At 45.6% G+C, this 27179-nt stretch overlaps 14 protein-coding genes across 14 annotated transcripts; 5 read left to right on the top strand and 9 right to left on the bottom strand. All coding sequences in view use genetic code 12, as the record gives it.

Annotated features, from left to right (window-relative positions):
• Positions 1–82: 82 nt before the first annotated feature.
• CJI96_0004330 (Cu/Pi carrier) lies at positions 83–1078 on the bottom strand (the record flags this gene model as incomplete). Its single annotated transcript, XM_029036581.2, has 1 exon — positions 83–1078. The coding sequence occupies one exon, from the start codon at positions 1076–1078 to the stop codon at positions 83–85; it is 996 nt and encodes a 331-aa protein (XP_028888678.2).
• Positions 1079–1789: 711 nt separating this feature from the next.
• CJI96_0004329 (uncharacterized protein) lies at positions 1790–2167 on the bottom strand (the record flags this gene model as incomplete). The annotated part of the gene is made up of 1 exon (XM_054702201.1): positions 1790–2167. One exon carries the CDS (start codon positions 2165–2167, stop codon positions 1790–1792), a length of 378 nt encoding a protein of 125 aa, XP_054558176.1.
• A 68-nt stretch (positions 2168–2235) lies between these two features.
• On the bottom strand, positions 2236–2919 carry CJI96_0004328 (uncharacterized protein; the record flags this gene model as incomplete). Its single annotated transcript, XM_054702200.1, has 1 exon — positions 2236–2919. One exon carries the CDS (start codon positions 2917–2919, stop codon positions 2236–2238), a length of 684 nt encoding a protein of 227 aa, XP_054558175.1.
• Positions 2920–3238: 319 nt separating this feature from the next.
• On the bottom strand, positions 3239–4147 carry CJI96_0004327 (snoRNA-binding rRNA-processing protein NOP14; the record flags this gene model as incomplete). Its single annotated transcript, XM_029036580.2, has 1 exon — positions 3239–4147. The coding sequence occupies one exon, from the start codon at positions 4145–4147 to the stop codon at positions 3239–3241; it is 909 nt and encodes a 302-aa protein (XP_028888677.2).
• Positions 4148–4316: 169 nt separating this feature from the next.
• Positions 4317–6335, bottom strand: ATG9 (autophagy protein ATG9; the record flags this gene model as incomplete). The annotated part of the gene is made up of 1 exon (XM_029036579.2): positions 4317–6335. One exon carries the CDS (start codon positions 6333–6335, stop codon positions 4317–4319), a length of 2019 nt encoding a protein of 672 aa, XP_028888676.2.
• Positions 6336–8045: 1710 nt separating this feature from the next.
• CJI96_0004325 (SDR family oxidoreductase) lies at positions 8046–9107 on the top strand (the record flags this gene model as incomplete). Its single annotated transcript, XM_054702199.1, has 1 exon — positions 8046–9107. One exon carries the CDS (start codon positions 8046–8048, stop codon positions 9105–9107), a length of 1062 nt encoding a protein of 353 aa, XP_054558174.1.
• A 1591-nt stretch (positions 9108–10698) lies between these two features.
• CJI96_0004324 (NAD+ transporter) lies at positions 10699–11690 on the top strand (the record flags this gene model as incomplete). Its single annotated transcript, XM_054702198.1, has 2 exons — positions 10699–10860; positions 11094–11690. The coding sequence occupies 2 exons, from the start codon at positions 10699–10701 to the stop codon at positions 11688–11690; spliced, it is 759 nt and encodes a 252-aa protein (XP_054558173.1).
• Positions 11691–11781: 91 nt separating this feature from the next.
• CJI96_0004323 (uncharacterized protein) lies at positions 11782–13245 on the bottom strand (the record flags this gene model as incomplete). The annotated part of the gene is made up of 1 exon (XM_029036576.2): positions 11782–13245. One exon carries the CDS (start codon positions 13243–13245, stop codon positions 11782–11784), a length of 1464 nt encoding a protein of 487 aa, XP_028888673.2.
• Positions 13246–16349: 3104 nt separating this feature from the next.
• Positions 16350–17004, top strand: AAF1 (C2H2-type transcription factor AAF1; the record flags this gene model as incomplete). Its single annotated transcript, XM_054702197.1, has 2 exons — positions 16350–16509; positions 16559–17004. The coding sequence occupies 2 exons, from the start codon at positions 16350–16352 to the stop codon at positions 17002–17004; spliced, it is 606 nt and encodes a 201-aa protein (XP_054558172.1).
• A 248-nt stretch (positions 17005–17252) lies between these two features.
• Positions 17253–17576, bottom strand: ECM15 (Ecm15p; the record flags this gene model as incomplete). The annotated part of the gene is made up of 1 exon (XM_029036574.2): positions 17253–17576. One exon carries the CDS (start codon positions 17574–17576, stop codon positions 17253–17255), a length of 324 nt encoding a protein of 107 aa, XP_028888671.1.
• Positions 17577–19172: 1596 nt separating this feature from the next.
• On the bottom strand, positions 19173–20370 carry GLG2 (Glg2p; the record flags this gene model as incomplete). Its single annotated transcript, XM_054702196.1, has 2 exons — positions 19173–19800; positions 20024–20370. 2 exons carry the CDS (start codon positions 20368–20370, stop codon positions 19173–19175), a joined length of 975 nt encoding a protein of 324 aa, XP_054558171.1.
• Positions 20371–20685: 315 nt separating this feature from the next.
• On the bottom strand, positions 20686–21845 carry CDC10 (septin CDC10; the record flags this gene model as incomplete). Its single annotated transcript, XM_054702195.1, has 2 exons — positions 20686–21442; positions 21496–21845. 2 exons carry the CDS (start codon positions 21843–21845, stop codon positions 20686–20688), a joined length of 1107 nt encoding a protein of 368 aa, XP_054558170.1.
• A 1046-nt stretch (positions 21846–22891) lies between these two features.
• CJI96_0004318 (cupin-like domain-containing protein) lies at positions 22892–25556 on the top strand (the record flags this gene model as incomplete). Its single annotated transcript, XM_029036571.2, has 2 exons — positions 22892–23410; positions 24294–25556. The coding sequence occupies 2 exons, from the start codon at positions 22892–22894 to the stop codon at positions 25554–25556; spliced, it is 1782 nt and encodes a 593-aa protein (XP_028888668.2).
• A 776-nt stretch (positions 25557–26332) lies between these two features.
• On the top strand, positions 26333–27076 carry PDX3 (pyridoxamine-phosphate oxidase PDX3; the record flags this gene model as incomplete). Its single annotated transcript, XM_029036569.2, has 1 exon — positions 26333–27076. One exon carries the CDS (start codon positions 26333–26335, stop codon positions 27074–27076), a length of 744 nt encoding a protein of 247 aa, XP_028888666.2.
• Positions 27077–27179: the final 103 nt, after the last annotated feature.

Here is a 27179-nt window from a genome sequence, read left to right as displayed (position 1 = left end):
ACCCCAACACGCAAAATATACGTATAAAGTACAGCTCGACGCTGGCAAATGAAAGAACGTCCGCTTGCACTTCTGACTATCTCTAGTGGCCACCAGTGGTTGGCAAGCCCACGTAGACCTTGAAGGAGTCGTAGATCAACCACTGGAAACCAGTTAAAGTACCGATCATAACAATACGAACGGGCAAGCCGTTCCAAATACCGGCAAAGCCAATTTGCCCATAGATTCTTTTCAAGGCAGATCCCAACCCTTCTGAAGGCTTCTTGTTGGTGGTGACTTTGGAGACCATCACGTCCGCAGGATGAGACACAACAGCACAGAATATACCGGCAATGTAACCACCAACAAAAGAAATTCCTGTTTGCTGGACGGAAGTGTAAGCAGAAGCAGGCTTGCCAAGGTACTGGTAGATCAATTCCACGCATTTCTCGAACGTACTGAACTTGACCATGGTGTATGGGATCTGTCTGGCCCACAATGGCCCAATTCCACTGTACAAGCCAGCCCACCCCTCTGCTTTATAGATCTTGGAGAATCCCTCGGCCACGTTATTGGCATATGGAGGGATTGTGGTCTGTGTTCTAACTTTGATCGTCTCGAGTGGACACAACATGATATCGGCAAGGAACTCAGCAGATGCCGAAGCAGCAAGGTACACTGGAGTCTTGTATTTGGCAAACGTCTCCTGCCCAACCAAGTCGCCATACGTCTTCTTGAAGTATTCGTAGAAGCCGTACTTACCAGCACCCTGCAACGAGTACCCGATGAAGGTTGCTCCCACACCGGTGAAGATCGAGTCACCTTTGGTTTTGATGATCTTCTTCCATCCATCCACATTCGACTTGTAGATCGCAGAGTCCACCTGACGACGGCATTTCACAAGATCAAGGGGTGTCACAGCAGAGTGGGTTGGTCCACAGGCGACAATGCCTCCAATAGTACAAGCAGCATAGTACTCCTTGGAGAAAAGCTGGATGCCCTTCTTGGAAGGTTCAGGGGCGTTACTTGAGCCAGCCAACTTGTTGAGCTGGTCAGACACAGGTTGCACGATTGCGTCAGCAAGAGAATCTTTAGCCATTGGATGAAGAGAAGATTGTGTTGTTGGAGATAATAAGGATTGCTGCTCGGGAGGCACGGATAAACTGCTGCTCGGTTCTGCAGAGTGGTTGCTGGAGACAATGTAGACAATAGGAGTAGAACGAAGGACGATAAGGATTCAGGTGGACTAATTGAATGTCAGGTTGGAATTTTCTTTCATTTCACAGTATGAGTTTCACATTCTTCGAGATTTATATTTTTCTCGGTCAGTTTGCTGGGGGTCTGAGGAGTGGGTCGGCCGCAATGGTTAAGATTGGCCGGTGCGGCTTTTTGCAGCCATTTTTGAGAGAATTGTGAAAGCGCACTGGATAGGGGCTGGCGTTTTTGCCTTGTGCCTTAAAGAAATTGAGTTCAAAGCGATTCCACAAAAGACTAATAGTGAAATCCTTTGTCATTCATTTATCACACTCATTTTCTTTGTTGTGGGTACATTGTGCGATTGTTTGACATATCTGACTTGTATTTACGAATTTGTGCGAAGATCATGGATCGTTCTTCTGAATATCGTTTTTTAATTCCTAGATTGAGCAACGCTCATCTATAAGCTGATTTCAAGATCAACTGTAAGAAGCTTGCGTTTTAAAAGTACAAAAATCAGCTACTTCTTACATGAACAGTAGACGTACTTATACATCCTGATATTCTATAAAGCCAATGTATCTGAGACATGCACACTAGTAGATGAGGGCACCTACTTCTGGTTCTTTCGCTTCTTTCGTTCTCTTTCATACAGGTTCTTCTCTGCACCTTCCTCAGTGGAGATGGTGTTGACGATGTTGGCCATCTTGCGGTGGTAAGCAGAGTACATCTCCTTCTTCTCGCTGATCTGCTGTCTTGCCACGAATCTCGTTTGTTTACGAAGATCCTTGAGAGCACCTTTCTTCTCCTTCTTGATTTGTGCCTTGATCTTGTTCAATTCCTGTCTATCTCTGTTCTCGTCGTACAGCTTCTTGTCTGGGTTGAAGTTTTCCTCGAACTTAGGTGCGAACGTCTTGATCGCCAACTGTCTATGCTCTTGTAAAGTGAGTGGCTTCCTGCTCTTGGTGAGGTTACTTTCAAGCTTGCTCATTCTCTCAACCAAACTTTGCAACTGTGGGAGCTCCGTGCTGAAATACCTTAGCGCATGCTTGCTCAAGGTCATAAGAGGGTGCAAAATCTCGAGAAAAGCACTTTCTCTTTCCACATCCCGACGATTCGATCAATCGTAGTGAAAGCACGCGCAATGAAATTGAACTTCGCCTCAGCGTCTGGAACCTCAAAAAGCTCCAGAACACGGATTGCACGCGGCTGTGTCTTCGAGTGAAACTTCTTATCAAGGTTGCTTTTCCCATCTACTTTTCTCGCATCAAGCGCATCAACGAGCTTCTTGGGCTCTGGAAGAAGGTTCGTGAGAGCTCTTTCCAAAAATTTTATCACCTCGGGATAGTAGCGCTTAGCATAAAATTGGTATTGTAGAAGGACGTCACAGATAAACAAGCCCTTGCCGATATTCTCAATATGCGTTTCTCCGATTTCGTTGTTCAAAAACTGGTTCATGATAATTAATGCTGGGGTGATCACGAGATGGTAGTGATCTGATGCAGAAAATACGTATCCTAAAATGACAAAGCACACAAGATCGCTCTTGCGGACCTGATTCTTCACCACACGAGTCTTTATTTGTTCTAGTGTGGTTCTGACCGTCTCTACCAAAGCATGGTTGTATTTCTCGGCCATTGTTCGAAGAAGCTTCGTCAAGTCGTCGACTAATTTGGCGTCCACCTCCTCTTGGTCTGAAATATGCAAAATGTGCTCAAATATTATCCCCACGAAGTTATCCATTTTCTCCTTATTGCCTGCTGCAAGACGTGGGTGATAAACTTCGCTGATCTTCTTGAAGTGGGAAATGACTTCATCTCCTTCTTGTCCTCAAGTGCTCCAATAGCTGACCATGACTTATAGGCATTGACACGGCCGGGGTTTTTGGTCTGCGTCCTGAAGACTCTTCTTCACTTTCGGAGCTCTTCTTCTCAGAGTCCGATTCCTCCTGAAACCATCTGCCTCATTTTCACTGTTGCGTTCCCAGAAGTCGTCGTCTAAATCATCAGCGTCAGCGGGTCTATCTTCATGCAAACCATCCATTCTCTTCAACCTGTCAGCCTCAAGCTTCTTCATTCTCTTCATGCTCAGCTGTTAACTCCTCCTCAGTCTTGGTTCTAACAGCAGGAACAGCTCTTCTGTCGTACGTCAATTCCCTGATCTTTTGATCATACTCGATATCCTGCTGCGACTTCTGCTTGAAAGCGTTATTGGCCGCCTTCTGCTTATTCATTTCCAGAAGAACATCACCAAACTCGTCATCCAAGTCCATGATTTCATCCTGAGTTTTCTGAAACTCCATCTGCCTCTGTTTTTTGTAATACTTAGACTTTGCAATGATCTCAGCCATAACATCCTTTTTGGACTTCTTCTTTGGTGGCTGCTCGCTATCTTCATCGACGTAACGTTTGTCTGAAACACCTAAATCACCCTCATCAAAATCCTGCTCGAACGAAAGTGCTTTACCTGAATGCGTAAGCGCAAGACCGTCATCGTCGTATTCGTCATCACTCTCCAAGGAAAACATATTTTTTTTCAGCGACGCCTGTCTTTCTCTGGTAAACCTCTCCAACATTTTCTCCTCCTCTGTCAAATTCTTGTTTTTCTCACCAAATCTTCGATCTACGAGTCCACCTGCGCGGCCACGAAGCTTCTTGTCCGCTTCGTAGTTCATTTTCAATGCCTTTTCCAAGCCCGATTTCGACTTAGCGACGTCATTATGCTGTTTGGAACCTGCCTTGACAAATTTTCCACCTTGAATAATAGTATAGTCGTGTTTGGCACGATTTATTTTGTTATCGAAGAGGTTGAAGTCGTCGTGGATCTGGCCAAGAGCCCTTTTCTTTTCTTCCTGATCCTTTCTTGTCTCTGATGGAGCGCTCTTTTTATTCTTCTTTTTCACGTTGGTCTGACCAACGAGTCCTTTTGCCTTCAAGGCGGCTTTTAATTGCTTGAGCTGGGAGCCGGCCATGACGAACTCGATGTACTTTGTAACTATGTATTTCTATTAAGCGATGCTCTTCTCAAAAAAGAGTGTTGCGTGTGTGTGCAGGCCACTCCATACTATCAACATTTCGCTGCCCATCGATCCTCACACTTACCTGCAGTGCTGGACCGTGGGGTTCATGAAGAACTGATCCTTACCTTCCTGCTTGCTGTTTTGAAAATTGATTAATCATCCCCAAAACACCTTTGCGGCTTTGGGGCTCGCTGTATGTGGACGCTTCAGCGCCTAAAGCGTAGGTTGATTCGTAGATGCTATCCAAAGTCAGCCCGTTCCAACGATTTGAACCATTCGATGCCTGGAGTGCCGATGACGAACCTTCTTTTACTGTTGGTGTACCTCGAGGGGCCCGATAACTGCTTGTATGCTGCATGCGCAGTGCTTTGGGCTTTTTGGGATCGCTGTTGCCGTAGCTCTCAAGGAAGTACATATAAGACTTGATCATCTTATCATCCTGGTAGTAGTCATGGAGATCAGGATCGCTCAGTTCGTCACTCGAATGTTCCAGATCAGATTGCTTTGCCTTACTCAGAGCTTTCGTATCCTTTTTTTTCTTCAGCTTGCGCTTGTTCAAGCTGTGCATCATATTCTTGTCCTTCTCCTCAAAATTGAACATAGCAAAGTAGCAGACGTAACCTAAACCATCAACATGTATGGAGTAGTCTCTAAAGAAGTCAATTATGGCACTTGAGTTGTTGGATACCTTGAACCAAAGCACGAAAGGCGTCAAGATTAAGCTTAGGATCTCATTCAAAATGATGATGATTTTTAAGCTGTAGAGCTCACAGAACTCATTTTTCACTTCAACAGAGTGAAGGCGTCCATTCCAAGAGCTGGGCAAGTAATGAGTAAACTGCGACACATACCGCAAACTTGCCTCGGGATCGTAAAAAAATGTGGCACCCTGACGATGATTTTCAGTCGAATGATTCACAGTAGATGAGTCCATCGAGTTCGAAGTAATTGCCCAGAGTGTTCCAAAGATACTGATGTAGAAGAGCGTGGTTCTGTTTTGAGAAAGCTCAAATGACCAAAAATTATGCTCTTCGTCGTCAAAGAGTAATCCCATTATCACCAAAACCGCGGTTATTGCACCCAGTACAAAATTCACAACGGTCATGCCATTGACAACTAAAAAGCCACTCGGAAATTGATTGATGTACGTGCTGGCGGGACCAATGGAAAGTTGCAACCTCTTCATAAAGAAGTGAGGGAGTTCGTTGAATTCACGTAGCTTCCACTCAGCCCAAGGCGTATACTGCCTTAACCCAATTAGAGACGAAGGGTTGGATTTGTACTCGTTGAAGTACCGGAAGAAATACAATAGGACGAAGTATATGACGATGAAAGGGCATAGGACGAGGTTAATGAGAGCCGCCATCTTGAAACGAGCACTAAGTTCATGGGATAGGCTGTTCCTCGACCCTTCCTTCAAAATTGCCGGCTTAATCTGCCCGCTTTCGTTGAAGATGAAATTATTAATGCAAAGTTTGAGATTCCACTCTAAAGTTCTCGTGAGAACTGCCTTACTAGAGAGGATATTTCCTAAGAATGAAGGCGTTGGAATAGACAAATCCAAGACATCCTTGTTGATTAATGCAATCATGTAATTCTCCTTCCTCATGATCCTGTTAGCGATATCATGTGCATTGAGCCTCACCTTCGAACTGAGGTCATTCACGTAATGAGGAGGAAGGTTCTGCGTCGTCGAGGTTAAGGAGTTGTAATCCTTGAGTTGCATCAAGCTCTCAACGATTGACGACCACAGGATGGTCAGAAGCTCCTGCTCGCTATGAATGTTTAATAGCTGTGTGTAAAAGTTCCTGAGCTCTTGCAACTTGTACCGATAATCAAAGTATAACTGAACAATGCGAAGCACAATGTAACATGAGAAGCCAAGCAATAGGAGCTTTACAGAAAAGGGCACACGCGTCCAAAAGAAGCCTTTAATTACCAAGTCACTTAAAGTCAATTGAACATCTGAATGCAGCGACCACCGGTTGAAGAACAAGTCGTAGTCAATTCCCCATTTGAGAAACGTTGTAAAGGATAAAATGAAAATGAGGATGAATATGTCAACACACCGACCTGCGACAATGTTGCCGAATCCTTTTCCTCGATAATAGTAGTAAAGGTCAATGAGAAACTCATCCATATTGACAATATTCGCCCATAGATAAAGGGCTCGCTCACGCGGAGGGATCAGGGCTCTATTTCTATGCGAATTCTCCTTTGGTAGCGTGTGTGAAGCGACTCTGGCTCCTCACGAGGCTCTCTGCGATGCTGAATAGGACCATTATACAAAGGCAATATTTCCAGTCTTTCGCCTCGTGGAAGCACCCGCGCGGGCTAGGCACACTGAATTTGACACCACGAGGAGGCTCCCCTGACTGCTCAAGAGCATGATTACTCAAGTTTTCCCATTTAACGTGGCTCGGTTCTGGTCTAGGGGCTAAGAAAGGCAGCTCCTGGGCCTCAGAGTCCAGCGAGATCCAGATCCAGCTCAGACTGAAGAAGAGGCGGCTGAAGTTCCTCTGAAGGCTCTTGTTGTTCTGTATCAGCTCGTGACCCACCTAACAGTTCGAGATCGTGACCATAATAGTTGTAATTCTCAGGTAAATTGTTATATATGGAATGAAGGCCGAAAACCCGGGACAAGAACGTGTCAGAAGTCTGGGAGCGGTCCTTGTGTCGTGAAGAGCCAATGCCTTCGTAAAACGACATGTTCTGTTGTGAAATTGTGTTTCGACGTTTAGCGTAGTAGTATGTGTGGATGCCTGCCTTATCTACGGTCACTGTGGGGTTGGATGCAGGTCACGATTAGCAGTGGACTATACTAGTTTGTGAAGGCTTTAATGATATGAGATCTGAACCTCAAACATCCAAATTACCAAGACGGAGTTGAATATAAACAATTTATCAAAACTGATCAATTCGGTGGACTAGGAGCTAGCGTACGTAAGCGGATGCAACTCTATACCATACGTAATTTCGCTACCAAAACAACCGAATTTCAACACTTGTAAATCTTCGCAGCAGGAATGATTCAAATCAAACGTAACAAAGAAGAATCAATGAGAAATAGAGTCCAATATCGCCGTGACACTTTATCAAGAATCTGAGTAATATGCAGTATTATCATTGAATCGAAGGACCACACACTAGAGGATAAGACGTCGACTATGTTTCGAATTTGTCAAATTAAAGTAGGTGATGTCAGACGTTTTCCCTGGTAAAAGCATGTGATAATTTTGAGCTTTGAGTGTAAAGACCCCATGTCGTTCGTAACTGTGAATGGCTGCGATAAGAGAGAATAATTAAGTCAACAATTGTGTATAGTTAAAGTAAAAGAAGTCACGAAGTCTGCAAATGAACGTTTCGAAAACGCTTGGAATTGTAAATGTCCTCAGCCTGCTGAATGAGTCAGAGGCTTGCCAGGCCTATCTTTCAGGAATTATTCTGAAGCGACCGTACAATGGTGCAACATTCGAGTATGGAAATCAAAACGTATTATAGTGATCACCCTTTTCCTGGAAGTTTTGATGCAACGGTATATGATGTGGTAATTTCAAAAGTTACACCACTTGCTTGTCAGGGCTTATTGAGGTTGCTATAACCGTTGCGGGTTTAAGCGACATGCATTTTGACAAAGCATTAGCGGTCTCGAATAGGAGGACCGAGAAAACCGGACGTTTTAATGCACGTTTCAAGCAAGCATTGAATCGCAATCAAGTCATTGGTGGTTTTAAATGTGGTGGCTGCAAAATGACAGCATGCGAGAGGATGTTGCTGCGAGCTGGAACTTATAAAGCCCAGCGATATGCTCGTTCCAAAGTCATTTCTATAGAGAACATCAATCTTTAAAATGTCCACTACTGTTTTGATTTCAGGTGCTTCAGGCTTCATTGGGTTGCACATTGTTCAGGAACTTGTAAAGAAGGGGTACAACGTTGTCGGCTCTGTCAGAAGCGACGAGAAAGGCGAATATGTGAAGAACGCCTCTGGTAATCCAGACAAGTTCACTTACGAGATTGTTGAAGACATTGAAAAAGAAGGTGCCTTCAATGAATTTGTCAAGAAGCATCAAGAAGCTACTGTGTTTTTGCACACTGCTTCTCCTTTCCACTTCAATGCCTCTAATGTCGAAAAAGACTTGCTTTTGCCCGCTGTCAACGGTACAAAAAACGCTTTTCAGTCAATCAAGGAGAACGGGCCAAACATCAAGAGAGTGGTCGTCACTTCTTCGTATGCTGCCATTGCATCCGCTGAGATGGACCAGCAAGCGGACAAGACTTGGGATGAATCGTCCTGGAACGATATCACCTGGGAGAAGGCATTGGAAAGCCCTGTTGCAGGTTACTATGGCTCAAAGACATTTGCAGAGAAGGCTGCATGGGACTTTGTCAAGGAGAACAAGCCCAACTTCGTCTTGTCCACTGTAAACCCAGTGTACGTGTTTGGACCGCAACCAACAAACCAATTCAAAACCACTCAGTTGAACACCTCCTATGAGCTTATCAATAGCATCTTGAAAATCAAGGGTACCGAAGAGAAGGTAAACCCAGTCAGTGGATCTGCTGTAGATGTGAGAGATGTTGCCAAGGCTCACCTTGTCGCTTTTGAGAAAGACGAGGCCAAGGAGCAGCGTTTGTTCTTGACGTCAGGACCATTTACTCAGCAGACAATCTTGGATATCTTGCACACCAACTTCTCGAGCGAAGCACAGCATGTGCCTATTGGCGAGCCAGGCTCCGACAGAGAAGAGGTCAAGAAGAGAGCTACTCTCAACAACGACAAGACTAGAAAGCTCTTAGGATTTGAATTGATCTCAGTGGAACAGTCTATTGCCGACAGTGCCAAGCAGATTCTTGAGGTCGAGGGTAAGCTCAAAGTGAACACGCTCAACTCGAAGCATCAGCAATTGTAAATCTGAAAGACAATTTAGATGAATAACATAGTTGCATTGTGGGACCGATGGTGTAGAATTCAAAGTAGCCCTATCAACAGCATGTAATTTGAGTTCTTGGTATGAAGTCCGAAAGATGCGATGAAGCTCGTGTTGGTGAATTTAGGTGAAACCAAGTTTCTTCTGCCAACTATTAACACTTGGTTCCGGTTCGAACGGTGTCACTGGGGATGCGGTAAAGTTCTTTAGTAGACATAGCTGTTATAGACAGCTTTCCTCACAATAAAATCGACCTTTACTGCAAATCTGGAAAACAAAGGTTCAGTAATGACAACTTGTATGAAGTTGTGTCAGGATCTTGCCTCGCTTCAACGATCGAGGACTTTTTGCAGCCACTACACCCGTGCACCAAAGAATACCGGGAAAGAAATCCTGCTAATCTTGATCAACCAAGAAAGCCGCCGGTGTGAAAAGGTTGGATTGGCTCTTCTGAAACTTTGAGACAGAAACCTGTATACCCGCGTAGAGTCATCTGTTATGGATCTAACTGATTCGCATTGTGCCTCCTCACAATCGTATAAGGGAATGGAAACAGATTGAAGTTCAGCCAAAGAGTACATATGTCTTCAGCAGAAAGTTTTAAAGTAATAATATTTGGAGGTTGTTACACACTAGCATCTTTGATTTCTTTGCTTTCAAGATAAGCGTTTCAATAAAGAGTACTCTATTGACGTCAAGAATCAATGCGGGGATTGTTTTGAACTTAAAAAAGGGAACATGAAAAGACATAAAATCGAATTTGTAGAGAAAACAAAGCATCCTTGGGGGCACGACTTATATCTTAGGATCCATCATGACGATTTGTGGCTCCACAATAAAGTCCGAGAATAAGCACGCAATCTGACAGAACAAGGTGAATTCAATAGAGAAAAAACGAATGATCTACTGAGTTTCACTCACAGAATAAAGAAGTTTTTACTGGTAGCTTACCAATTGAACATTTTCATCTTACCATTTTAAGTCATAGTTTTCAGATCTATAAAGTAACTATGACACCTCATGCTTAGCACTGCTCGCTAACAACTACCGTTTTCGTCCAGGATGCTCAACATCCCTGATGAAGTCTTTCTTATGGTTGCTTTCTTAAATCTACACCCATAAGGGCTTCCAGCTCGCTCCCTCTTTTTTCGCCCAGTATGAGACCTTTCTACCCACAATTTCCCTCGTATTGCTTTATCAGAGAAGACACACTGATATACACAACAATGGCCACTCGCAAGACTCCGAGGTCGGCGCCGAGCGGTCAGGTTCCAGCACAACATCAATTTGCAGCATACGATGGCTTTGAACGAAGTAACAGAACCTTGTAGATTAAAAAGCTGCCTTTCTAGTGAAATTTTCTACCTTCTGAACCCTGGGGCCACCCGTGCACCGCGCTAGCTACCTGCTTCTCACTATCTATCTGCATCAACAATTTTATTTTTCCTCTTACATCCCTCTCGGTACTTTCGGCCCTGGCTCTTCTCGGATCTGGCATTCGATTTTGTTGTGTAACATTAGCTTGCCGTTGATGAGGGACCTTGACAACGACTTTTCAGACGTCGTGCAAGGAATGGACCTAGAGCTAAGGCACAATGATCCAAAGACTTTTCCCGTCACTCACAAGATCGAGGCTTTGGGCAGAGTGCTGCCGCCGCCACTCCTAAAGAAGATGCTGGAGTATCAACTTGTCACCATAGCCGGCGCTGCGTCGGGGTTTTTGGCCGGTGTGGTTGTATGTCCCTTGGACGTAGTCAAGACTCGAATACAGGCTCAGGGAGTGAAAAATCGCTACGGCTCATTTCTTCAGGCGTTCAGCACCATCACTCGTGAAGAAGGAATCAGAGGGTTGTATAGGGGCTTGTACCCGTGACCATCGGCTACTTGCCTACGTGGACCATCTACTTCACAGTGTATGAACGAGCTAAAACTTCTACCCACGATTTTTAGAATCACTTAAACGTCGAGCTCGACTGGCTCAACCACTTTGCAGCGTCTTTGACTGCAGGCTCGACATCCTCCATTGCTGTCAACCCAATCTGGGTGGTTAAAACCCGTCTCATGCTACAGACGGGGTCCGAAAAAGTGTACTATAAGGGAACCCTTGATGCGTTCCGAACCATGTATAATACAGAAGGCGTGGGTGTGTTCTATAGTGGGTTGGTACCTTCTCTTTTCGGTCTTGTCCATGTGGGAATTCACTTCCCCGTGTATGAGGCTTTGAAACGCTCTCTTCATGTTAGCGACTCCAGTCAAATCTCCCATGGCAGCTACCACAAATTGTGGCGCCTTATTGCCGCTTCCACCATCTCCAAAGTCATAGCATCTACTGTCACGTACCCACACGAAATTCTACGAACTAGAATGCAAATGCAAAAGAGTGCCAACTCCTCTTCCGTTACCTTGCGCAGTTGGATTAGATCTATATACAATAGAGAGGGACTTCGAGGATTCTATGCTGGTTACTTAACCAACTTAGCCCGCACATTACCAGCGTCGGCTGTCACGCTTGTCAGCTTTGAGTACTTCAAGACGTATTTATTGGAGATCAGCGGTAAAGTCTGATCTTTCCCCATTGAAGACCTTTGCTCAATTATCTATTCATTGCATGGCCAAGAAGTTGGATAATCGTCCTGTCAACTTCTTCGCTAACATATCAGTACGAGTAACGAAAATGAATGTTTTCTTTATCGGTTAAATCCAAGAATTGGTAGTTTGATCCTTTCTCTGATACCCAATTATCCTCCTCCTCTTTTGATATGGACTCTCTCTGAATATTTTCTGAGCGTGAGATGTAGCTAACGAGTAGAGTTATGGGGATGCAAACACACTCAATCACCAAAAGGGTGATCTTGGCACGAAGGTATCGAGGGGCATCTTGAGCTCGAAAGAGCTGAGGCCCAATAAGACAGCCGACAGCATAAAATATCATGGTGATACAGTTTCTTACGACTCTTTTCGTGTATCCAGCCGTATTTGCGGAATTCCACGAGTATATCATTGTTATCACACAGGTTCCAACGTTGATGAGGTAGACAGCTAAAAGTTGCCCGATTTTGTTGTGGCTCGAAATGAGTACAATATAGCCAATTATAGCAGGAACAAGCATGGAGATAAAGATAAGGTTTCTGTATCTCCCATGAAAATGGGCACACAAATATGTTCCAATGACAATGGCCAAAATGGTAGTAACTCCCAAAGGCATTTGCATCAACGCAGCGTGCTTATTTGAGAAGCCAATGTTAGCGATGATCTGAACGGAGAAGGTCAATACTGCACCAGTAGGAATCATGGAGAGCAACGTCAACGCAAGAAAGACGTAAGTATGCTTATCTTTGAGAAACAACTCTCTCACCTGGTTCCATTTGAAAACATAAGTCTCTGTGCCGGTATTGTTGGGCTTGATATTTTGCAAAACAGCCACTTTCTCTTCGTCAGAGAGAAAGTTGCACTTTACTGGCGAATCAGGAACGAAAATGCCCACAAGAATACCGTATGCGGCGGTTATAACCCCCATGACCAAATAGAAGATCTGCCAGCCTTGAAAAGATTCAGATTTGACGTGCTGAAAAGCAAAACTCAAAAGTCCTCCAATAATTGTTGAAAATCCCGCTTGGCACGTCCACCAGCAGAGTCTCCTAAGCTGCTGGCTCTGATTATACCACATTCCTGTCACCAACACACACCCAGGAGCCACGCAAGCCTCGAAGAGACCCAAAAGCGTTCTCACCACCATCAACGAGGCGTAGTTCTTCAGGAAAGCATGGCCAATGATGATAATGCCCCAGGCGAAAATATTGAAACTCAAGAGTTTGGCAGCAGGGAGTTTCTGAAACAAGTATGCGCTTATAGGCTCTCCGACAATGAAGCCCACAAAGAACATGGTGCCTAAGTTCAGAAACTGATCCAGGCCTTTCTTCAAGTAGTCTTTGATTCCCATGACCCCAGCATAGTTGAGCAAAGACTTATCGATGAACTGAAGAAAGTAGATACCACAGAGAAACCACAGGACTCTGACATCTATCTTGCGATACACCTTATGTAGGTCAGGCTTTGTGGATATTGTGGACTCACTCGAAGTGAGCTTTGCATTGGCAAGCTCGTAGGCTGCGTCTGCCATAAGTAGTAGTGAAGGAGAAAACGATGTGGTAGTTGGAGATGAAATTTTTTCGTTGGTTTGTTGGATTGGTGATAATGCGTAGCCGCTATGCCGTGTAAGCGCATATTTCAGGGTATAGCCTTAGAAGGACGAGGAAAGCGTGCCAAACGCAAAAGGTCTTCGGAGTTGATTACTACGTCATTCGGGGAATTTTTGGAGTGAAATTAGCAATTTTCTTTGTACGAGGAAGTTTTCGAGAATTTTGGGGCCCTGTGGAGGGTTTACCTCTATGGTGTCCACTCGGTGAACCAGCGAATGAAAGCAACTTGCGTAGAGTGAAGGATGATGAATACCCAATGCAATGAAAAAAGCACTCTTTGGCTGTAGATATGGGTTCGAGGATATTGCTTGCTCTCGTTTGGGTGGTAATCAACATGTGCTGGTGTTCATCATGGGCTTAATCACTGTTGCTGGTGCTGGAGTGATTTGCAACCTTCTTTGAAAGAACAGGCAATAGAAGACTGGTGTATTTGTAGAAGTTTTTCAATAAATGCACATCTTCTTTTGAGACTAGCCATTTAGGTGAACTTCTTGCTCTTGGTAGGTATATCGCAGACTTCATTTCAAAGTATGATTTAGAAAGTTCAATTCAATGCTGACATATCAATATCGGACGTCTAAAATTTCATCTATACTTCCCAGTGGTATCACTGATTAAAGTGGTGTTTTGCTATGAGAAGTTTTCTTGAGTTTCCACACATACTCAGCATCATGATAAACGAAATTCACTGAGGGAGACCTAAATGTTGTATGGCTCTCATTTGGGAGGATGGAAGTAGGTTCATTGGAGACATTCACCTTCACTAATTGATAAATCTACAGGGCTCAACCTCACTTGCAAAGGTATTGGCCAAAGATGCATGAGTAGCCAGCCAATTACAATACTGCTCCCCAAAATAATAATAAAGCAAAACAAAAATTATAAGATACCATTTAGTAGAAAAAGTTGCTTTCTCTGCTGCACCTTTTCCGTACCCAAGCGGCTCGCAGGGTCTTTTCATCTATACCAAACCTGCTTTTAATAATCTTGTGAAAAAAAAGTTGCACGTTTTTCATTATTAAATCATCAAGAACACCCTTTCTGGTAAGAGGTCATCGTAGATCCCGAATCTGATCGGAAAGAGACATCTAAAAAATAGAAGCTTTCATCTCACAAAACTGGCATCTTCACCCTTTGCGTTGGCTTCCTTTACGACCTAAGTAACTTTTTCAAAATTTACGCAAGGTAAATTCTCCAGAAGCTGATATTCCCCTCTCAGATGCTTCTTTGCAGCCTCCTGCCACACAGCCTCTAGAGGACTTGTTCGCATCGACCAACTCGGGGCAGAATTCTTTACCTAATCTGAAACATCGATCTAGCCAACGCCCGTAACCATCCACACCAGCAGGTGCACCGAATGATTCAACGAAGCAGCACTTCCTACCACGTCAGTTGAGGGTTGATGCACAGAGAAGTTGTGTCTTTGTGTTTGTGAGGGTATTTTTTTTTAAGTTTTTTTTTCTGTGTGGCTCTCTGGTGACAAGGTCATCTCTGTGGAGTATGCTGATCATTCCTGGTCGTCTGGTGAGGTTCGGTGGTGCAACCGAAGGTGGCTGAAACGGTGTTGGATCGGCGCGGAAACAATGTCGCGACCGCATTGGGATGGAGGTTTTGGAGTTGTTGATGCGACTAGTTAGCTCTAGCTGGAGCTCTGATTCTGCTACTGTCACTGAACCCTTGAGATGATGTTTTCCCATAAGAAAGAGGCGGCTGCGAAGCTATGTGGACATCGATGCCCTGCTGTACTCCTGCACTCCTGCATGCCCGACGCTTGTACGAGCAGCGGCCCGCGCAGAGCCTGCGATTGTGTGGGATAGATCCGCATGTCCCCGAATGCACGTTTCTGGGGCTGTCCTTAACGCCGAGGTGCATAGAATCCGTCTTTTTGTCCATAGAACATAAGAAGGGTTTATATTTAGACAGGCATGTATAGCAGAATTATCTCCACAGTTTCTACCTGCCATTCTTTTATCCTTGGGTGTCCTTCTTGTTATCCCCCGATCCCACTCAAACGATTTGCGACGTGCATAGAGAAGACCATGCGTGGTTTCTCGCATGACTCTACATGATTGCTCTTAGCAACCAATGTGGGCACCTTTGTCATATGCCGTCTGCAGCTGCGCCATTTCCAATTCCACCACTCAAACTATTCGTAAACTGGCATCTAGGGGAACAGACTGCATGTACTCCGGCGTATCAACTGGGTCGCGCGTCACTAACAATCAGTGTGTCCTGCAGCCAGCCACAAGCCGCCACTGCTACCTCGATCCCACCCAGTGGCTTACATGTACTACCAGGCTCGAAAACCCACTCTTTATAAAGTATTAAATTTTCCAATGTTCCCACACAGATTATTTTCTGCATTCCTCTTCGCTTATCAATAGACAAACTCCAACAAAGACCCTCCGTCGAATATCAACAAACCTTATTCCTCCCGTCCTGCGCTACCTCCTAAATCCATCATCCTCATCCTCCCCCAACGCCTACGCACACTCAAGCCAGTTTCAGCACCCTGAAGCAGGTCTCTGTAACTAGCACCAAAGCACATTCTACAAGCCAGAGACAAATCCCACATCCATCTTTCTCCATCCCTTTTATACTCCAGAACCTCCTCCACTTACCTCCTCCTTCCACCTGCCTGTTCCTTCCTTCCCCAGGCACATCTCAGCATATCACCACCTATTTCCGCGTCTGCCTAGGTGTCGTCCCAACAACCTTCTTTAGCGGCTCCTTCCTCCCCGGATTATTCTCTCCCCACCTCCCGCCATATCCCTTTATCCTCAGATCCCCATGTTCACCGAAGAATGGCTCCCTCCCGATCAGGCTAGGCGCTTTGTGCCCCAGACAATCCCCTCAGCTACCATGTACTCAGAAATGGTGCCACAAAACACCTATCCATATCTCACGCCTTCTGGGCCTCCTTACTTGCCGCCGCTGCTCCCTCTCATGTTCCACAAACTGCACAGCTTCCTCTCAGCAAAACTATAGCTTTGGCGCCAGCGCCTTTTCGCATCCTCAGAACCACATGAACCTCCAGCCCTACTATCCCGACCACTACGAGTCGGCAAATGCTCCCCATACACTTACCCTGTACCCATGGTGCCACCGGCGGTTCAAGCTGCGGTGGTTGGCGCCCCACAGAAACCATTTGACGAGGTTCCCAGCGCTGGCAGCTTGGAGCCACAGTAGTCATTGACGTCTTCAGCGTCGCACAGATACAGCTACTCGAGGCAGAGCCCTCGATTCTCGAAAAGATCCAGCTCCTACCGCCGCCGCCGTTGTCCAAGGCTCCACTCCGACCAGATCTGCTGGCGGTGTTCCCAGGCAGACGCACAAAGCGAAAGTCCAAATTCACCAAGGAACAGGACCAACTTATTGTGTCTCTTAAGCGCCAGGGTCGCCTGTGGGTGGAAATTGCAGACATTGCCAATGTGGGCTCATACTTGACTGCTCGCAACCGTTACCAGGTGATCGTGGGCCAGCAAGGGTCGGCGCACTTGTGTCCGTGGTCTCAGGATAACAAGATGTACCTCCAGCGGCTTCTTGACGGGGCCGAGCTCGCCAAGTGGGATTTCATCGCAAAGGAGCTCTCGAAGCAGACAGGCAAGCATTTCACCCTGAAGGAGTGTCGAGAGTACGCCCGGTTCTTGTTGTTCAGCAGCCCGGAGTCGATGGGGTGACCCAGCGCACAGTGTCTGACTTGGAGAGAGAGCATGAAATCACCGAGAAGATCATGAAGCAGTCAGTGCTTTGAGAGTGGACGCTAATTGGTAAAGACAGCTACACATTATTTATACAAGTGCATACAAAGACAGATGTTAGGTTGTAGAATTGAATGATAGCTTCACTACTTAAGTAAGTATAGCTCCAGGCCCATCCCTCCCAATAGCAAGTAGCACTCGCAGAATCATAAGGCTCATGGCAACATTTACTCATTGGCTTTCAACTTCCTCTCCACTACATCCACCTTATCCTGAGGCGTCTGCAACTTGTCCGTCCTCGTGCCCACTCTGATATCACTCTGGATTCTCACCACGCCCTTGGCATGCAACGCCTCGTGAAAACGCCCAATGAGGTCCATCACATCTGTCCAGGGTCCAGCAATGGTGGTGCCAGCCGAGTGTAACGTTGTTTCGAGACTCAGCTCCCTGGCTATCTTAGTGATCACAGCAACCTCATCAGAAACTGACGCCTTGCCTGTACCAATTGGAATGAGACAGACATCAGCTAGACAGTGAATAGAAACGGCCATTATGGTCAATTGGTATGTGTAGTTAGAGTATCGACTGTCCGAGAAACGGAACTTTATATCCCCAGAATACCTACAGCTGGGTGCACTCCACGCACCAGAGAGTGGGCAGTTGGGACCTACTGAGTCTAGTAGAAGATATTCTTTATTGGAGGCCTCAGGTGTAGACGTTGGTATGTCAAACGTGATACTGCGTAACTGACTAAAAGAATTGGGTAATATGCTACAACTGGGAAAGTGTAGAGACTTTGTTGCCGGAGATCGCCGAGGACGCAACTGGCTACAATCGCTGCAAATGATGATGTAGGCAATTGGATGATATTTTTACTATCAGAGTTGGTTTATGAAGATGTGGGTGGATACTAAGTAATCTTAATGGCATGCGGTGGGAAAGTGGTTGTACTGTAATCTTGGGTAGTGAACACCAAGGACATTTTCAAAAGCAGAATCGGCATTTGTCACGAGCCAAGGTTTGAAAAATAGAAAATCTCATTCGAAACAAAACAATAATTTCAACCACTCTATACGAAGTTGGTAATCAGTGGTTCTCATCAAATTTCGTCAGATGGTTGCGAAATGCACCTCACATAATACTGAGGCCCACTCATAGAACATCACATCCGCTGTGGAATCATCACATAATATCATTAGAGTGCCTCTCCATTCCGTCTGTGGAATTCACCGCTTTCCCACTAGCTCTACGTTGTACTGTAATATTCTCATAGCGAAGATATTAGACAAAATTGATTGGACTGGATAAGTGATCTCGATGTTACATCGTATTTTGCACTAAGATCTCCATATGAGATGCAACAACAAGAGACTATCAAGAACTTTTCCGGCCTGGCTTATACCCAAGAGGTTTGATGTCCCGGCCAAGAATGCTTAAGGTGAAACACTGTAGCCGTGGAAATGTGCAACCCCCGATTCGTAAAATGCAACCTAGCTTGGGGTTGCATATTTGCAAGCGATGCTATGCAAAAGATGTAACTGATTTTGATGTTTCACTGCAACAGGTAGCCGCATGCAATGGAGGTATTCCACCGAATAATAAAGGTGCTTGTGAAGAGGGTAAATCGACAGTTAGAAGGAACATGTGCTGTTGAGTTCGACGATGGCCTATTAGTGTTCTTGTGTCTGTGTGAATAGTAGAGAGTTAACGATGCAATAGCCACCAAGTAGGAGATACTCAACAACGTTTATAGTAGATACCTTTTCTTAAATACATAAGAGGTGAAATATTCAATGGGAATAATGAGGGAAGAATACACCAATGGCGTAAAAAGGCTTGTTTTAGGTCAAAATTAAGCAAGTAGTCGAGTGGCCATACGACTGTGCATTCAGAACTAAGCACTGGACAAGCGTGATTGCTGAGGTGATCCCTGCCTTTCTGATCGATACTTGGAGGCAAAATGAAGAATTCATGTTTCACATATTGAATGCCAAGGAATCGCTAGTGGATGTAATTAGGTATTTGCCTAATGAAATACCTGTTAAAAAAAACTTGCCAACACCCGCCAAAGAGAGAGATACGCGGCATTTGTAAAGGTTTCCCATAATCGGTTCTTTCGCTCACCTTTTATCGCCAGAAATCGCCCATCACTTCGAAGTACCTCCCTCATCAGCACTTCTCTTTGACTGCAAGAACTTCAAGGGCATCTTTGATACCTCCTCCAACGACTTCTCCGGATTGAACCCTGTCTCGTCTTTGAATTGGTTACTGGCCCGCCTCAACGACCTGCCCGACCCAATCAGCAGCACTCGGGCCTCCGTATTGCCGTCCAACGACACCCTCCGTTCTCGTCTGCCACCGCTCTCCCTAGCCAAGCTCACAGGTTCCCACACTCGAGTGGGCTCAACTTGCTCTCGTTCTTCCCAGGGGAAAATCTTCTTTGGTGGCTGCGACGATATGTTCAAATTCTCGAGGCTAGGCGCCTGCTCCTCATCTGTATCCCATGCATTCACCAACTTGGTAAACTTGAAGAGGTGAGCCTCTCCCTGGCCCTGCGGTCTCAGTAAAAGATGGATTCTTGTTGCCTCATCGGAGAAAAATTCATCAAAATGCTTCCACCACACACTTCTAAACTCCTCGTTGCCTTCGTACCGCGTGTGCCAAGGCTTGCTGGCACCAATGAAATGCACCAACCTGATCTGGTCCCGAAATCTCTCCAACGCTGGATTGTATTGGTAATGAGCAGACGGAGTGACGTTGTAGAGAAATGGTAGCCTGACCCACGAGTATCCGTTATCTATGATGGTGAAAAACTCATTCAAAAGCCCTGGTCGGCTCCGTCAAACGAAGGCTGAGAGCTCTTTGAAAACTCCAAAATTTCGTCAAACGCTTGCTTCAGCGGCTTGATCAAGAATACGCCCGAATTGAACAAATCGGGCCATCCAATATCTGGAGCAGCAACAATCTCCTTGAGGAGATTTCTTTGAATTCTTCAAACAAGCTATCCAATGGCTTCAATGGCAACGTGTCTGAGTCTAGAAACACAATCTGATCGTAATTGGTCAAGTTCCACAACAAGATCTTGGAGAAGGTGATGGCCAATTCTTTTCTTCCAAGCTTCTCAGCAACTTTCTCCACTGACGCCAGCACCAGCGTTTCCGAAATGTCCACGACATCATGAAACGTGTTCTCAATGAGGTCCACCAGTTTCTTGCTCAAACTCGACTTGTCGAGCAAGATGGCCAATTTAGCCTTGGTGCCAAACTTTAAAAGCGTTTTGGCCAAGGTGAGTGCACCAGGCACATAGTCCTCGCCATGGAGTAAGGTGGCGTAAGCTTTAGTCATTCAAGAGATTGAGATTTGTTCTACAAGGCCTTAGTTGTTGGGTGGGCGGGGGAGAGTGATATTTATGTGGATACTTTTGGGAGCCGCTCGGGTACTGATAACAGCATACATTCGCACGCCCCTAGCCTGCTTCCCCCATAATAAGCATCCACAATCAGCACAGCGCGAAAAAAACATAACAAAACCCGCCGCTACAGACACTAGTGTGTGCCGCTTCATCGCCCGATCAACCAAAAGGTCTTTCCAGTACGTTTTATTCCTCTACCATAAAAAGAAACCTGTAATCCTCTCAGGCCAGCACACATTTGTATGCATCTACCTCTGCTCCTTGCCGTCCACAAGACTCAGCACCATGCTTCTGGAGGTGCCCATGCCTTGCTGGTAGACTGTGTTGTTGGTGTTTGCAGCCGCAGCGGCCCCACCTTCGGCGTGGCCATTGGCAGTTTCTTGGGCACCAGTTCCGTTGGCAGTACCAGCACCCACGGAAGCATGTCCTGGAGCAGTGCCGGGGATATGGTTCCTAAGCACGTTCGACTGCCTGTTTGGGTTGGAGGCGTTCTCCTTCAATGCAATCAACTGCTTCGTTCTGAAGCCCTCGTAGTGCACCAACGCTGTAGTCTCTATCAAGTCTTGCAAGTGGGTTCTCGTCAAGAAGTCTCTCAAGAACACAAACTCACATTGCAGCACATCCTCGATGTTCAAGGCGCCCCATCTGGACTTTCTTCCTCTGACAAGCTCGCCGTTGAGCTCAATCTCACGCTCAGACCCAGAAATAGCGAATGGGATGAGAGCCTTGATGTCGCTGTTCAACTCCTTCTCTTCGTCCAACAAATCATCCGACTCGTATGGGTAAATGTTGAACTTGTGCTTGATGAAGTCATTTTGCAACTGCCTCTTGAACGCCGTTCTCTCGTTGGGCGTCAAAGAGTCGCTTTTGGCAATCACTGGCACAACGTTGGCGATCTCGGTAAGTTTCTTGAGCGCCTGCACGTCCAAAGGCTTCAACTTCGTGCCCGAAGGTGGGATGAAGTACAAGATACAGTGGACACGGGTGTCGGGGATAAACCGCTCTCTTTGGGCGGTCAATTCTTTCTCAAGTACTGCGAGTGCTGCTCCTTGATATACTTGACCAAAGGCTCCCAGCACTTATCGTTGTTGACCTGGTCGCCGAAACCAGGGGTGTCAATCACGTTCACGTTCAACCGGACGTTGTTCTCGTTCAACACATGAGAGTGCACTTTGATTTCCGTGGTCTTCTCAATGGGCGCCTCTGCAGAACGGCGGCCTTGAGTTGTGGCTAACTTCAGCGAGAACAATGTGTTGACGAGGGTGGTTTTGCCCAACCCGGATCTGCCCACCACCATGATGTTGAAAGCGAACCCTCTTTTCAACAATCTGTTTTCGATCTGCGAGGTAATGGTGTCGAATCCGACATACTTCACTGGCTGAATGACGTTTTCCTCCAAGGTCGACATCTTAAATGGAGATTCTCTTTGTGGAGCTGTAGGTGGCTTCTGTTGATGTTGGTGTTTTCGTCTACGCGTTCGGTACAGGCACACCCAAGGACGCTAGACCGCTGGGCGAAAGTATGAAAGTGAAGCTGACGGATAGAGGGAGATACCTAAATTGGTAGTAAAATGTAGTCGGGTGTTCTACGTTGAAAAGGGTTTTGCCCTTCTCAAAGATGAATGTGTTATATGATGTTTTCTTGTTGGAACAGAATGGCTGCGAAATGGACACTAACATATTGTCGAGGAATTACGAGCGAATTGATCAAGTCAAGCAAATTGCAATAGAACTGTGGCAAAATAAACCTAGCTTTCTTACCAGAAGTTATTGTCACTAATATCAAATGCAGTGATACATTTGGTTGTGCCGTTTTCATTTTTTGTAGGAAGGCTGAGTCGAAGGGAGCGCTGAGATACATCATCCAAGATAAGGAGATTTAATGTTATTGTTGCGAACTAAGTTAAGGATTATTGAGAAGGCATTCCGAGAGTACTTGAGTAAGTAATATAAAGAGTATTAATAATGGCAGCTACATAAATAGGCGATGTAAATGGGCCCGCAGTATTTGCAGTTTTCGCAGCTCCTCCTTGATTCATCACGAAAATCATCTCTACACATTAATGTATGACACCGAACATCAACAATTCCCAGGCCAATGCAAATTTCAATATGTACTAGCGTTACAGTTGCCACAAACAATAAAAAATTGATATTAGATGTTTGAAAATGTTGTTTTGCCTATGTTGATAACTACCATCTCTGAATACGTGTGGGACAGGAATTGTGTCACTTCCCACTCATCAAACGCTTAAAGCCAGGGGTGATAAGCCAAGCTCTTTTTCAACCTCTATTCAAGCTCTTCGTGCCCTTCGTGCCCAAAATTACATTTTTTTGCCGGAAAACCAGCCCCTACTTCTCCTACCAGCAACTACATCATCACGTGATTGAAAACTCTTGAACTGGTATAGAATTTTTATCCGAGCTCCACCAAACTTCCCTACATTACTTTGCCATGTCCTTGTGCCTCAGATTCGGAGCCATGTCGTTTGGCGGCATTGCCGTGGCTCCTCCGGCTCCCTCATCCATCTTGAGCGGCCTCTCGTTGGCACTTCCTCGTCTACCCACTCTTAGACAATTTTTGCCGCAAGCAGCTCCTCAAGTGTCCACAGATCCAAGACTAGAGGAATTGAAAAAGCAAATAGAGGAAACAGGCGACACTCCCTTTTTGATAGATAACGGGATGATCTTGAGGGCAGCACCAAAAAAGAGAACGTCACACCGTAGGAGAAGAGAGAAGTTGTATGCATCTGGAGACAAAAAGATCAAGCCTTTGGAGAACTTGGTGAGGTGTCCAGCATGTGGCCATGTTAAGAGATCTCATTTCATGTGCATGCACTGCTTTGCCGAGATCAGAACGTTTTTGAAGAGCAAAAAGAAGGCGTTGTTCCCAGAGCCAACCGAAGTCAAGCAGGAGCTCGATCCAGTGGACGAGCAACTCGTGTATCCTAAGAGGAGATTGAGAATGGATGAGGTGCGTTTGAGAGAGAAGGATTGGGTCCCCAAGAGAGAAGAGCCATTGGAATATAGTCGTGACCAGACGAGAAAGAGGTGGTAGTTACTTGTATATACGTTAATCAGAATAGCCTCAAAAGGAAGAGGACTTCCAGATGATACAGTAATGAAGAGATTAGGACTTCAAATCTTCACTTGTATTTTTTCATCTTGCAACTCTATTGTCCATCACAGCTACTTCACTTCAGCCCCTCTTATATAAAGTAGTGAGCGGGGACGTAATGGCTGCAAAATTTGCAACTACTCTCTTTTCTTCCATCAATACTAACCGACATGATCCCATATGAGCCTTATTACAAAGCTTGCTTGAGCCAAATAGCAAGCTCAGAAATCCTGTCCCTATAGCCTCCTTATCCTCGTTCCTCTGCTTATCACATATCCTGTTGCGAACCTTTTTTCTTATATTCTACCACTCTAGAGATGCCTGAGCCCATCAGTAAAAGAAGAAAATTATACCCTAACAATGCCAGAAATGCCGCTATATCCATGGTATCAGCTCAACATCCGCTAAATGTGAGACCTCTGGGGAACAGGTACCTTGAGTCAACTCCACTGCAAGGAGCCACTAGAGAAGAGCTCATGGGAGATTTTGCAAAATTCCCTGAGGAGCTCTTGCTCGAAATTTTTGATTTGTGGATAATTCTGTTGCATTAAGGAACCTTTCCCATACTTCTCGTGCTCTCTACGCTTACTTATACGATGAAGAGTTATGGAAGAAGCATTATACTTATCAAGCACAGCTACTAGAGAAGGAAGGCCAAGAAACACCCATAATACGATGGAGAGGACTGTGGAGACGTTCAATTTTGGGAATAGACCCACAGTATGAAGCTAGGCCACAGTTGCCTGGAAACTTGCTTTGTTCAGACGTTCTTTTCAGGCCCTTTCAGTGCTCCCAAGTAGACTACTCCACCGCCTTCGCCAAGGTTATCAGGGAGGAAGAAATGTATCACAGAGACAATTTGCTATCGGAGGATCTTCTCGACGAGACGTTGCCCGCGGGTAGAATTCCTAGAATTCCAGAGAAGCTCCTCACCCAGAGAGCCTTTGACAAGACTTGGAGCAATAAGCCGTTCATTTTGACAAATAGCGATTCGTCTAGGTGGCCCCACTGGGATTTGGCTGCGCTTCTAGAGAGATTTGCAGATGTGAAATTTCGCCAGGAAGCCGTTCAATGGCCCTTATCGTTATATTCTCAGTACCTAGCCGAGAACAGAGATGAGAGCCCATTGTACTTGTTTGATTGCAATAGCTCTGCCATGCAAACACTCAAAAACGAGTATGTGGTGCCTGAAGTATTTCAGAATGACGCCTTCAAAGTGTTTGGCAAGTGTCGTCCCGACCACGCTTGGCTTATTATTGGGTCTCAGCGATCAGGGTCTACTTTCCATAAAGACCCCAACTGCACCCTGGCCTGGAATACAGCGCTAGTAGGTCGCAAGCTTTGGATCATGCTTCCCTCTGAAATCGTACCTCCTGGTGTTAGCACTAACGATGACGAAAGTGAGGTGACAAGTCCAGTAGGAATAGCCGAATGGGTCCTTTCTGGGTTCTACAATGATTGCGTCAAAAACCCCTCTGCTCGGATCGGTATTACTTTTCCAGGTGAATGCATGTATGTGCCATGTGGGTGGTGGCATATGGTGATCAATCTAGACGACAGCGTTGCCCTTACCCAAAACTTCGTGCCTAGTGTAAGGTTAGGTAATGCGCTAGATTTTATGAAAAACAAGAAAACACAGCTCTCAGGATTCCGTCCAGCTGAAGTCAAGCATGCCCTTGAGGAGATCTTAGCAGCCAGCAAAAATGATGATGATGTTGAGACCATCAGAGAGTGGGTGAAGAAGTTTAATGAGCTCAATCTCAACGAGTCCATGCTTAATGAAGATTGCGGTGAAATTTCAGGGCTTCCAGCAATGCCTATCTTGGAGCTTTTCAAGAAGTTGCTCATACAGTTTGGGATGGAAAAAGACTTGGCAAGAGGACTTGAAGATCTAGCAAAGATCGAGAAAGCAGAACTTGCGAAGACAACAGGAAAGAGTGAAACGTGGACTAAGCTCACTGCAGCGGCGCTGTTTAGTTTTGGTTTTGCTTTGGAAGAGTAATCCCGCACCCATGCTTGTTTTCGGTATTATCGTAAAGCAATTCCTTTTTTTTGTGGGGAAGAGTTGTGACATCAACAATGTTTGCTCGTTGATAAAGATGTCTGAGAAGCAATGGGTCTCAAAGTTTGTTTAGAGCTCAAAAGCATTCTAGGTACACTATTTTGGATACCCATAGATTGAAGAGATTGGAGGACTCTTAGTGTGAGATCAATCAGTCGCTAATAGATTACATCGGAATATTGGCGGTGGATATGGAATAGTCAGGAACGGATATCACGTTAAGCAACCTAAATCAGCATAAATTGCCACTATCGCAAAGAAACCGTCTTGTCCAGATCCCATTACTTCTTACCATAGCTTCTCCATAATTCCACGCCGCGGAATTATTTTGCAGCCATTTCTGAGGCTTACTGACAAGCACACTTAAAAAGAAATGCTCCAACCAGATAGTCTTGAAACTAAGACGAAGAGGCTCTTAATTTAAACCCCCTGAAAATGTTATGTAACAGATGAGTCTCTGCATAACTGCACAAGTTATCTAAGATCGTAATTGTAGTCCCGTTCTGCCAATAACCCCACACGGCTCACCTCATCACCAGATCCACTCACGCCATCCACCAATTTCAACAATTTACTTCTTTGCTGACTGCAAAACCTGACTCATCCCCCTTCACCTTCCCAGACGTCATATCTATCACAAAAACACAGTTGCTGCCATCCATCTATAAACCACCTCCTGTATCCGCGCCCTTCTCAGTCAGACCACTCTTCATATCATGCTTCGGAATTTCCATCTCCACTTAAAACCCACACTTCGTTCTCTCTCTAGAATGACGCAGGCCGAAAAACCCATTATCTTTGCTCCTCCAACGTACCAGTACACCAAGGGCCACTTGAACGAGGATGAGATCGACGAGGACCCCATTGAGCAGTTCCACCAGTGGTTTGACTACGCCAAGGGCAATGTTCCAGAGGGACTGTCGATACTCCCCGAAAGCACTGTTTTGTCCACAGCAAGATTGCCTCTGGGCCGAGTCTCGCTGCGGGTTGTGTTGTTGAAGGAGCTAGACCACCAGGGTTTCGTGGTTTACTCGAACTGGGAGACGCTGAAGAAGTCCAAAGATTACGAGTCCAACAAGTGGGCGTCACTAACGTTTTTCTGGTCATACGCTCAGAGACAAGTGCGTGTGGAGGGCAAGATGGAAAGAGTATCGAGGGAGCTTTCCCAGCGGTACTACGATACGAGGCCCCGTGGGTCCAAGATCGGGGCGTGGGCGTCTCCTCAGTCGCTGGCGATCCAGAGCAGGCACGAGTTGGATGTATATTACAAAAAATACGAGGAGCAGTTCAAGGACAAGAAGGATAACGAGATTGAGTGTCCGCAGTTCTGGGGCGGCATGAGAATTGTTCCTTACGAGATTGAGTTCTGGCAGGGTGGAGTCAGCCGGCTTCACGATAGACTCGTATATTCGAGAGACTCTCCCGACCAAGAGTGGACCGTTCGTCGTCTTGCTCCATAGACTTAGAGGCAATACGTGGAACATAGACATCGATGACTAGAAACCATACATGTGCTTATACATTTTCCAAGCTTGTTCATACCATAATCATATAAAATCGTAT

This window comes from Candidozyma auris, chromosome 5, assembly GCF_003013715.1.
Source record: "Candidozyma auris chromosome 5, complete sequence".
Taxonomy (NCBI): Eukaryota; Fungi; Ascomycota; class Pichiomycetes; order Serinales; family Metschnikowiaceae; genus Candidozyma; species Candidozyma auris.
This window is presented reverse-complemented; position numbering and strand designations above follow the sequence as displayed.